We start from the raw sequence: 12,609 nt of genomic DNA, 5'->3' as shown, positions 1-12,609 counted from the left end.
TTAGCACACACAATATAGGTAGGTCACGCGGAAGGCAGTACAGCATGGAGAAAACAAGTAATGACTGTATAGCATCTTACTATACTGATGGACAGTGCTTGCAATGGGGGTGGGGGGGCTTGATAATATGGGTGAATGTTGAAACCACAATATTGTTTGTGTGAAACCTTCATAAGATTATATATCAGTGATACCTTAAATAATTAATTTATTAATGAATAGGAAAAATATTTTAATAAGAAACAGAGATTACAGTGTAGCAAAATTTTTTTTCGACGGTTTATAACACTATTCCCCTAACTTCCTATATTGTTATCTTTTTCTAAGTCATTTTGTTCTAAATGAATTACAGGTTTATTAAAAAAAAAATCTAATGATACAAATTTGTATGAATTAAAAAAAAAAAGAAGTCCTTATTGTAAGGCCTCTTTGGGGGTGGTGGACTTCTTTAACTTCAGTTCTGAATGATAACCTTGCAGGTAGAATATGACTGGTTGTAGGTCTTTCTCTTTCAGCACTTTGACTATATCATGCCCCTTCTCTGTTAAGTTTCTGCTGCAGACTCAGCTGACAGTCTTATGGGGTTTTCCTTGTATGCAAATTTGTTGCATTTCTCTTGCTGCATTTAGAATTCTCTCTTTGTCTTTCATTTTTTACATTTTAACTATTATGTGTCTTGGTGTAGACCTCCTTCGGTTCATCTTGTTTGGGCCTCTTTGTGGTTCCTGGACTGGGTGTCTGTTAACTTCCCCAAGTTGACAGCTGTTATTTTTTCAAACAAATTTTCTACCCCTTTTTCTTTCTCTCCTCCTCATGTGATTCCTATAATCTGAATGTTAGTACCTTTGGTGTCATTCCAGTTGTTCTTTAACCTACCCTCACTTTTTAAAATTCTTTTTTTTTTTTAGCTCTTCAGCTTGAGTGCTGCCCTGTCTTCCAGTCACTGATCCATTCTACCGCATCTCTAATCTGCTGTTGATTTTTTAGAACGCTTGTTAAATTACAAAAATGCAACACCTCTGATTAGTCTTATGAACAAGTGATTGACATCAGGGAGGATGGCAGTTTATCAGCCAAATTTCAGCAAAGATCTTTTCAGAATTAGAAGAAATTTTAAGAAGTTAGTATGATGATTTAATAAATGCAGCTGATAATGCAGTTCTTCTTTAATCAGTGTGACCTTGTGAAATATCTTTTTCCTCTATTGTAGCCATTAAACCAAGTTTCAGGACAAATAATTTAGAGTCTATTGTTTTGTCCCCAAATATAAAACAAAAGATTTAGTACATAATATAGTATTTTCAGTCCTGTTGCTTTCACTAATGAAAACCAAAAAAACTTTTATATCTTTAGTAAAATATTTTAATCGTGTTTTGCCTTCTACTTAAATTTTCTTGTTTTTATATATTTTCTACAATGTATATAATACACTGGCACATATTATATCAATATATTTTTAAATACAAAGATCATGAAGGTATACTCTTAAATGTGTGAAGACCTTCATGCTAGAAATGAATGTTTGGAAGTTAACTAAGCTTGAAACCAGTGGTTCTCCAGCTCTGCTTTGTCAGGTCTCTAGGGGTTTCATCAGCATCTCCCCAGGGCATTGTGCAGAGTAAGACCTATTGCTGTGATGGGTGTTCTCTGCTGATCCTTATTTGCTCCAGTAAAGCTCTGTTACTAGCTTTTTAATTTTATTTTTGCATTGGTGTTACATATAATTTTTTTTAAAAGTCTGCTTCAAATATTTTTCAAGTTAGATTGGAGACCACTGTGTTTACTTACTTGGTGGTAGCTGTTTGTTGTTGCAACTGTGATGTAGACCTCACCAAACTACTTAAAAGAGCAGAAAACTTCAAAGCCTATTTTTTTGAATGTGAAATTTAACAATTTTTATCTGCCTCCTCTCTTTCCAAATTGGCTGTCCTCACTTAGTGATTGAAATTCTCCCTCTTTCATCAAGCCTTCTGTAATGACTGGAAGAAGTGGAATAGATCCAAAACTCACAGGTTTCCTGACCCACCTTTGACTGCCCACACACTAAACACTTTAGTCCTTTGTCTGTACACAGAAGTCTAGTTGTTCAGTTTAATTGTGTGTATGTAATTAGTGTGTGCATCTGGATCACCTTGTTCCCTGAAACAGTAGGGGTTTTGATTGTTCAGCTCTCCTCGTGTCTGTACCAACCTTGCCATTGCTCTGACTTACTGAACAAAGTTTGTGTGACAATGTGTACAGTTTTACCACCTTCACTCTGTTAGCTCCCAACCTGTCATCAATAGGTAATCCAGTTAGATTCTAGAAGTTTTGTGTTAGGACCATGCTGGTCTGTTCATACATGGTCACTGTTGACTTAATGCTATATAGTCAGTTTCTATAAAAGTCGATACCAAGAAACAACTATGAAAAAGACCTTCCATTGCTCTCTAAAACCTTCTAATGAAGAATGATTATTGACCATTAGCATTGCTTAATTTCCCTGATATAAAGAGCCATTAGGGAGAGATTTTTGAAATAGGTATTTTTAGGGGAAAAAAATACCTCACCAGAAGAACTGGTAAGCTTCTTCCTTTTAATAATAGTTGTGACATTTATCACATTTCCTTTCCTGCTTTTGTTGCCAGAAAACTCAGATCTAATTGCAATGATCGGTGGGAGCAGCTGTATTAATTTCCATGTGATGAAGGGAACTAAGAAATTGGGGGAGAAGTATTGCTGACATTTACAGTGGGGTGGATGCTCTGTTAGGCACATCCACATCTCATTACACCTGTGCTCATAAGGTTAGCATTACCCATCCTGAGCCTCATTAGCTGTGTCTGTAAAATACAGGTCACGAATCTGCCCAGGTTTGTGCCTCTGGTGGGTGGTAGAGCTGGGATTTGAACTTAATTTCTTCCTTGAAGAAGCTGCATATTCTATTTCATGAAACTTTTTGGATGTTTGTACTTTGTAAGACTTCTTTATATCCCTTTTAGAAAAAGTTGGGGGAAAATTAAGTAAGTGACTTTATATATTACTGAATGTGCCAGTCAACATGGAAGGGCAGCAGGAGAGGAGGAGGCAAGCATTCAGTATGGTCTAAATAAGAATGATTCCTCAGGTAAGCCCTTGAAAACCAGTGCCTAGTGAATAAAGTGCCTTTTCACTTTACTACCACTAAAAACACGTGGAAGATTCCACTGGTAAAGCCAGAAAGGATAATTTTGCTTCAAGTTTTCAAAGGTTATTACAAAGTGTGAATGAATTTATCTTTCAAAAGAGCATGTTAGTATCTTTCTTGCAATCAGTTGTATTAATTTCTACTCAAGTAATCACCCAGTGAATTTTTTACTTTTTGTAAATGAGTTAGCCTACAGATGGACATGATCTTGTATATAGGGAAGCCAAAAATCTATTATAGCTAATAAATGAATTCACCATGATTGCAGCATAGAAAATCAATATATAATAATCACTTGTATTTCTGTATACTAGCAATGAACAATTCAGAAATTAAGAAAATAATTCCATTTATAAAGTACCAAAAAGAGTAAAATACCTAGAAATAAACCTAAGAGAAGAAATGTAAGACTCGTACACTGCAAATGACAAAACATTGTTGAAAGAAGTTGAAGATGACCTAAATAAATGCAAAGACGTCCTGGAAAGACATCTATCCTTTATGGATTGGAAGACTTAATACTGTTAAGATAGTAATACTTCTCAAATTGATCTACTGTTCAGCTTAATCCCAGCAAAATCCAGCTGCCTTTTTTTGTAGAAATTGACAAGCTGATGCTAAAATTCAAATGGAATATAGAGATCCAGAGTAACCAAAGCAGTCTTAAACAAGACGTCTTTCGAGACTTACCTAGTAAGCATCAGTAATCAAGCTCTGTGGTATTGATCTAAGGATAGGCATACAGATCGATGGAATAGAATTGCAGAGTCAGAAACAAAAACCCTTTTGTTTATGTTTAACTGATTCTGACAAGACTGTCAAAACAATTCAAGAAGGAAAAATAGTCTTTGTCAACAAATGCCATTGGGACAACTGAACATCTATCCGCATGCAAGAGAATGAAGTTACACCCCTACCTCACACCACATATAGAAATTAACTCTAGTGGAGCAGAGACCTAAACGTCAGAGCTTAAAAACAGTTACAAAAAAAGCAAAAACAAAAAAACAAAACAAAAACAGAGGTAAATCTTTGTGATATTGGATTTGGCAATGGTTTCTTCGATATGACACCAAATGCCTGTATAACAAAAGAAAAAATGGCCAACTTGGGCTTCATTAAAATTAAAGACTTTTATGCATCAAAGGACATTATCAAGAAAGTGAAAAGAGAACCTCCAGGTTGGAGAAAATATTTGCATATCATATATCTGGTAAGAGTCTTTCATCCCAGAAGGTGTAAAGAAATCTTACAGCTCAATAATAAAAAGACAAAGAGCACAATATAAATAAAAATGGGCAAAGGATTTGAATACACATTTGTCTAAAGAAAATATAAACATGGCCAATAAGCATATGAAAAGATTCTCAACATCACTGCCATCAGATAAGTGCAGATCAAACCACAGGGATGCACAGTCGACCCTTGAACCACAGTGGTTTGAACTGTACAGGTCCACTTATATGGGTATTTTTCAATAAATAGAAAATTTTTGGAGTGAGAAGTGTGCAGATGTTTGTGTGGGGGGTCAGTTCAACCCCCATGTTCTACAAGGGTCAACTGTACCAGTTCAGCCCCGCTAGATGACTATAATAAAAATTACCAACAATAACAAATGAGGATGTGTAGAAATTGATACTCTCACCCAGTGTTTGTGGGGAGTTAAAATGAAACACCCTCATTTGAGGGAGCTGGTCCTTCCTCAAAAAGTTGAACATAGTTACCTTATGACCCAGCAATAACAAAGATTTGAAGATACATGTTGTACAAAAAACTTGTGCATGAATGTTCATAGCAGCATTATTCATAATAACCAAAAGGTGGAAACAACTCCGATTTTTAGCAGTGGATGATCTGATAAATGAAAAGTGGCACATCCATATAATGAACTATTATTCATCCGTTGAAAGTCATGGAGTACCGAGGCATGCTACAACATAGATGAATCTTGAAAACATGTTAAGTGAAGGAAGCCATATAGAAAGGCCACATATTGTTTGATTTCATTTATGTGACATGTCCAGTATAGGCAAACCCATAGAGATAGAAATTAGATTAGTGGTTGTGAGTGGCTTGGGTGGGGGTGAATGGGGGTTGGGGGTGCAGGGTGAGGATAAGGAATGAGTTGTGATAAGTATGAAGTTTCTTGTTGGGTGATGAACATTTTCTGGAATTAGGTAGTGGTAATGTTTGTACAACCTTGTGAATTACTGAAAAACCACTGAATTAAACACATTAACAAGGTAAATTTTATAGTATGAGATTTGTCTCAATGAAAAAGAAGAATGGACTGGAGGCAAACTTGCATCTGGTACTGCTGAAGGGTGATACTATGCTTGGGAAACTGACCTAGTTTATTCTTACAGGAAATGCTGTGTAATGCAGCCTTGCAGTAATGTGCTGAGGTCATTTTGTCTCAGTTACTCACACCTGGTGATCAGGCAGATACACGTAGCTGGAGCCTCCAGAACGTTCAGGTGATGTGGAGTGGAGTCAAGTTTGGGAGGCTACAAAATCCCCAGCAGGAACTCACGGAGAATTTTGAGAATCTAGGAAGCCTCTGCTCCCATCTGAAAGCATTTGTCTTTCTCATGTATCCGTCTCCATGTGATTTCATATCCTTGGCCATTAAAGAAACTAATACAAAAAAAAAAAAAGGCCTAAATATATCTAAACATCTCTACTCAGTTTAATTAAATTTTCCCCTTGGAAATAATAGCATTCTTAAAGGAGTATATGTAATGGACTAGCATCATGCCCGAAACCCAGTTGTCAGTCACTAAGTGGTTATTATCAATAAACATTTAATCATGACACTTTGCTAATAGAAGTAAAGCAAGAAGATAGACACCCTGGGCTCTCTGGCAGATTGAAGTAGAGCATGTGGTCTGATTCTGTGTCTACTACCCATGGGAATGGTGACCTTAATTTGAGTGAGCTTGAATTAAATGAGCCACGTGGCCCTTGCTAATTTAGGCCTAGTGCCAGGCTGCTTACCTATGTTGTATTAGTGCATGCTGACTTAAAGGAATAAATCTTTTTGGAAACTATTGCCATATTTAATGCTTTTCTTTGAGGCCTGGTTATTTCTTTTAAATATTTAACATTTCAGAAACAAAATTAAAGATATTTAGAAAAATTTCTTCAGCAAAGCCACTATAAAGAAATCTGTAAATAGGAATTTCTTAAATACTAACTTGGTATTAAGGAAGCAGAAATACTATGAACGTGAAAGCCGCTCATCCTATCTCCATCATATTACTTTCCCCAGCCTAATATTGTTCCCATAAATATTCATAGATTTTATATTTTTAACAGTTGTATAGTGTACTGCCATGTGTTTGCTTGGGCTGCCTTAATGTATTTTATTCTTAATGATTTCAGCCACCAAAATGGAAAAAAAAATCCAAGTGGATTAAAAAGAGATTTTTAAAGTATAGTTGAGCACAGATGTAAATTCTTTACAGTAACCACTCATCCAGTCCCTTAAATAGAATCCTAAAAATACAGTTGGCCTACATTCCGACTTAGAGAAGCATGTAACTTTTGTGCCTGCTATCGTGAGCTGTATAAAGCATTAAGCACACATTGGTGTGCTGAGAAGAAATGGCTTCAGCGCACTTTTTCTGCAGGAGCATGTTAGGTTATTATTATTTTTTTTAATTTAACTCCATTTGGTGATAGAAATGGTGAGAGGGACAAGTAGGATAGAAAATGATGGTGTTTGCTGGAGGGTGAGGAAGTCATTCTAGCAGTATTGCAAAGAAATTTAATTTCCCAGGAATTAAAATTGAAGGGCAAAATATCTGTCAAGAGGGATGTGGTTTAAAAAATTAAGGTATATATAGACAGTGAGGTACTATGCAATTGTTTAAAAAAAAAGAAGAAAACCCAACTAGCATGTACAGGTAAGAAGTGAGACAAAACTGTTGAGGAAAACAATACCAAATGTGAATGGGATATGCTACCTTGTATGTGAAAAAGGGGAGGATAAGACCATGTATTCATACTAGGCTGTTTTCGCATAAAAGAAGCTCTGGATGAGTACATAAGCAACAAAAAAGATGATTTCCAGTGAGAAGGGGCTTGGTGGTGGGAAACTGGGTAGATGAGGGAGGAAAATGGGAGGACAGCTTGTTCCTGAGTACTGTGTTCTGCATGTATATTAGTGCATTAGCTATAAAGGCTGACTTAACTCAAGGGTGAGAGACAGCAGATGCTAGTGATTAAAATGCAGGTTCCCCGGTGAATGCTGGCTTTACCCCTCACCGGTTGTGTGAGACCTTGTTCAGGCTCCCTCTCTGTGCCTTAGTTTTCTCACCCATAAAGTTAATTCTTGTTAAAGCACTTATTGTATCTGTCATATGGTAAGCTGCTGATGTCACCCGTAGTCAAAGGTTTAAAGACCAGTAATTCTCCATATTTCATCTCAAGTGTCGGATTTTTTGTCACACTTGTAAAAGTATTCGAGCAGCTCACCACATGTATGGCCTGTCCTTTGAGGAGTTCTGTGTAGTGGAGATGACTCCTGGGATTCACTGCATCTTGGAGCATCTTTCAGAACATCGTGACTGACACACACCTGTAAAGCACCTGTCTGTGCTTAGGGACAGGGGCTGTCTCAAGGAAATAGGGCACAAAATGGCTTTATTAGCTTGAAGGGAAACTGCATTATATCTTAATTGCCATCATGGATGTGATTATTTTCATTTCAGGGGAAATTGCGAGAGTGGTGAAACATCTCAGCCAAGGAAATGCAGCCTGGTAGGGAGGGACTAGCCGGTATTTGAGCCCAGGGCCGCCCGCCTCAGACTCAGCGAGCTCCTTGCAGAGTGGCCCTTTCAGCAGGGAGTCTGAGGGTCTGATTATAATGTCCAATTTTCTCCATTTTAAATGGGTTAAAGTTATAGGAAAGCATTACCTCAGAAAGGCTCTTATTTCATACACTTTGTTTTAAATTTTTCAATTTTGAAAGGTTACAAAAATGTGATTTTTTGTTGTTGTAACACCCACACATTTACATTTCCACTACTATCCAGAAATAGTAGAAACCAGGAGGTTTTACAGTGAGAACCTTTTCACTTAATAGGACATTTTATTTGGGTGTTAGTATGATGGGGTGGAAACTATTTAATCTAATATGACATTATTAAGTTTCATATGTGCACAGTCTGTTGGCATTTTTGCAGTATTGTTGCTCAGGCATTATTTTATTTTGGTACTATGGCTTCAGCCTTTTACCCTCAAGACAAAATTTAAAGATAATTTAAAAATGTGTGTCATTTTTTTTGTAAATGACATAAGTCAACAAAATCCCAGTGTCCTTGGTGTGGTTAAGAAGGTAAGACATGTATTTGCCCAAAACTGATAGGTGTTATTAAAATTTAAATTATAAAGAGAGTTCCAGAGAATGGGGCGAGGCAGGAGTTCTGGCTTTTGACCAGATTTGAATCGTGGCTTTGCTGCTTTATAGTGGACATCACACGAAGCCTCCCTCTCCTAATGGTGGCGTCATCAGCGTGCTGGTTGTCATCACACAGGAGATTGAGAAGGAGCCCTGTGCCGCGTCTGTCCACTTTGTTTCAGGCAGGGGCCTCAGACCAAGGCTGTGGACCTCGATATAACCCTCAGCAGCAAGGCCTGGGCTAAATTGCTTTTTAAGATGCTTTTGATGATGCCCAACAGTAAAGTTTTTGAAGCAAAGAAGGATTTTTCCTTTTATTAGTGACTGTCTTTAGTGTGTCACGGTAGATGTGAAAGTAATGAATGTTGGGTAGATGTGACAATTCTACCAGTGATTTTTAAAATTAAGTGTGAAACTAGTCAAAAGCCACTGCCACTGCCCAATAAAATTTAAAAGCTGAAACAGAGCCCTTTGTTTTCATTTTTATTTACCTGTTTTTTTCCTCAGTACTTCAGAGGTAATAACCCCACATATCTGCTGGCTTCCTTGGTTACTTACTATTGGGGCGACTGATGTTCTCATTTATGGGCTTTTTTTGGGAAGGTAGTTTATTTTTTCTTATATTGAGGTACATGCAATAAAGTGAACAACCCTTGGTGCACAGCCTGACGAATTCTGGCATGTGTAGACACCCGTTAAACCATCACCCGAGTCAAGACATCAACATTCTTACTAATCTTTTCCTCGTTGTTGCTTGTTATTAAGCCCTTTGGTTTTTAAATTTTTACTTTTATAGTTACTTAAAAAGTAACTTAGCATCCTTATCTGCATATTTGCTTTTGGAAATAGACCCTGGGTGGTGTCTTTCTCACCTCCCTCTCCTCATTGTTATTTCTTCTATATAAACACTTGGCTTAGAGAAAGCAGAGCTCATAGCTGCAACTTTCCATCTGGTTAACATGTTTTTTTGAAGAATGTTGTTATTAAATTCATAAATACTTATTAGCAGGGGTTTGATAAAAAAATATTCTGAAACCTATTTGCTCTTGGTTTAATTGTGAAAATTATTCAGTTTTCTAAAATTGGAGAAGGAGATGCAGAATTTGTGCATTTCATATGTAGTTAAAATACATTTTCAAGCAAACAAGCTTTGAGTATGTATATATACTGTTCATGCAAATCAAATTTACATTTTCCAATGTTATGAAACCAGCTTTGTCAGTACCCATGATTCTAGCTTTTATGTTGGAAGGAGAATAGAGGATTAAGGCAGATTAGAGTGTTGGAGTAATGTCGGACTCCTTGTATTTTGAGTGCTGCATACTAAAAAATGTGGACGTTACTATGGTGATACTAGCAAAAGCCTGAGCTTTCAGTTGGTATAGAGCTTAGTACAGTGCCTGTTGGAGCCATAGAATAATTCAGTTATCTTCTGAATCATTGCATTATGCCAGGGCTGACATCACCTGGATGTGTGAGGTTTCTGGTGATGCAGAATTGCCACTGCCTGTGAAGATTTGACCCAGATAATCAGTGTCTGGGGAGGACATCTGGGTCTCCTTTCGCCCTGCCCCTGATAGACATGGATTACACCCGGGAGGCAGGAGAATCTGCTGAAAAGAGTGCCATTCCGGAGTTCAGTAAGAATAAAAGCAACATTGTCATAGCTACCACCATTTATTGGATCAGCCTTATGTTCCAGGCACCATGTGAAGTGCATTATCACATTATCCCTAATGCATTTAAATGGCAGTTACTTCCATAGCATTGCTGTCACTTGCTCTGTGAGCTTATGATCTTAAGTAGAGCCCTTGGGCTCTCTGGACAGAGATGCTTTCAAAAAGGGTGATTTCTCATCGATGTTTGGAAGAAGAGTTCTGAGATCCGTGAGATTAAAGGCATTATGTTTTTATGGTAAAGGTACATTTTTGACACTCTAAAGTCTAAAAGCACATATTTGGCTTTGTTGTGATCCTGAGTGAGTTATTTTCACATACTAAATATCAAGTATTTGAATGAGGGTGACTTATAGTGATGACACTACTCTTTTTATTTTAGTATTAAATTTTGGGAGGTAGAGATTATGCTATTTTTGGTGAGGGTGAGAGTCATGGGCCACAGATACTTTCCCACTGGGACATTAAGTACAGGGATTTTACTAAGAGTTGCTGCCTGAGGATGTGTGTATAGGGAGGAGGAGGTAGAAGAATCTCAGGAATTTTTCTTATACTTTTTTCTTTTATTCATCTCTAGTCTTTACAACCTGGCTTCACTGGAACTGAGAGAGAATCTTCTTACATATCTTCCTGAGTGAGTCTCTTGGGAAAATAAGAGGGGATTTTGTACTGAATGAATTTCTTTAAGCATTAAAAAAAAAAATACAGTATTGCTTCAAAAAAATTACATGTCTTGGAAAATTTGGGAGATGCCAGCCTTTTAATAGTTCTTCCTTTTCAATATTTACTGGTATAAAATCTAAATGGGTCTTATTTTTGGAAACTAGTCCAAGTGAGGAATACCATATTGCTCAGCATTTCTAAGAACTAAGAGCCCCTTTTTTTTCTTCTTTTTTAATAGTTCTCTTACTCAGCTGCGGAGACTAGAGGAACTTGATTTAGGAAACAATGAAATATATATTTTGGTAAGTCTGTATTGAAGAGAAACTTGAACTTAATTCTGTCCTTAGTCATGTTCACAGAATATTTTGTGGGGAGATCTGTACGGATGCTTAAACACCAGTACTTTTGAAGATATATTTGGCAACATTTCAGTTCAAGAGATGGAAAATCGTGATTTGTAGGTAGGGAGGACTAGGACTAGACATGAGAGGCGTAAGTGGGAACAACTGGCCATTTTGGAGAATGTTGGGGTTGCTTCTAGGAAGGGGGCTTAATATTGGATAAGTACCAACAAACATCTTTTATGGTACCCCGCTATTAACTATTGAATTAGCTGTCTTTCTTAATGGAAGACTAAAAATTGGATCTCTGTTACCATAACATCATTTTTTGTTTTAGCCAGAATCAATCGGCGCCCTCTTACATCTAAAGGATCTCTGGCTGGATGGAAATCAACTGTCAGAGTTACCTCAGGTAGGTGGTAATTTCACGTGGTTTTCCCCAAAACATAAAACAGCCACCAACACCACCCTCATCTGTTTCCTACTTCTACATGAGATTTTCTATTAAAGGGATCTTGAAACCAAAAAATTGGTTGAGAAAGCACATTTGGAAAAATACACTGAACATTCAACAGCTACATTGCCATTGAAAAATGGAAAGCTTTAACCCCCCAGTTCTAAAGATAATAAATACATCTTTTGTGAATTCTGTATTTTATTTCATCCTTGCTCTCCATGTGGCTTACTTCAGGGCCAGCAAGTCTGTAAATCACTGGGACCCCTGATTCTGATGGTTTCATTTCTGCCCCTCTTGTGATGTGCCAAGTGCTTTGGGATGATTTTGACCACATTTTGTCATGTAGTAGTTGATGAAATAGCAATGTTGAAAGTTTTTCATATTTTTCCACATATTGCCAGCGGTTTAGCTGTTATGTCATATGTTTTTTACTCTTACCAAGTGTGAGAACCATGTTCTAAATGAAACAGTCTTGTGTAGCCTTCTAAGTACATAGTCATCTGTGGAGTTCTGTTAGGTAGGCCTGCCTTCTGATTACATGAAAGAGAAACCTAAACAAACTCACAGAACAAACAAAAAAACTTTTTATATTTTTTAATATTTAATATATTTTTTATATTGTTAAATACTTTTTATATTTGTACTTACATTTTTTATATATTTTTCCCCTTGTTTTTCTCTGTTACTGAATTGTATCTTCAGTATATATTATTCTTCAGTATGTTTTAACAGCTAATCTGTAACGTTAGGATTATTTCTTTAGGTGACCTAGATGCTTGTATTTGAAATTAACTCCAGTTGTGATGGGACTGTGCCCTGGAGGCAGGGAATGCCCTGTCAGCGCAGGGTAGTTTAACACTGGAGGGAAGTACTTATGTAAAATCGTGATTGTTGTAGTTAAC

The 12,609-nt window shown here is 36.9% G+C and overlaps 1 protein-coding gene across 3 annotated transcripts in view; it reads left to right on the top strand.

Annotated features, from left to right (window-relative positions):
* Nucleotides 1-12,609, top strand: part of LRRC1 (leucine rich repeat containing 1) — a 128,098-nt gene that overhangs the window by 89,242 nt on the left and 26,247 nt on the right. For all 3 annotated transcript variants that reach the window (XM_017651876.3, XM_017651878.3, XM_037002979.2), the window contains 3 exons: nucleotides 10,824-10,880; nucleotides 11,148-11,211; nucleotides 11,588-11,662. In XM_017651876.3, the coding sequence (XP_017507365.2) occupies nucleotides 10,824-10,880; nucleotides 11,148-11,211; nucleotides 11,588-11,662 (196 nt within the window). The remainder of the gene's footprint in view (nucleotides 1-10,823; nucleotides 10,881-11,147; nucleotides 11,212-11,587; nucleotides 11,663-12,609) is intronic.

Source organism: Manis javanica, chromosome 16 (assembly GCF_040802235.1).
Source record: "Manis javanica isolate MJ-LG chromosome 16, MJ_LKY, whole genome shotgun sequence".
Lineage (NCBI taxonomy): Eukaryota > Metazoa > Chordata > Mammalia > Pholidota > Manidae > Manis > Manis javanica.
Note: the sequence above shows the minus strand (reverse complement) of the source record. Positions and strands in the feature narration are given on the sequence as shown.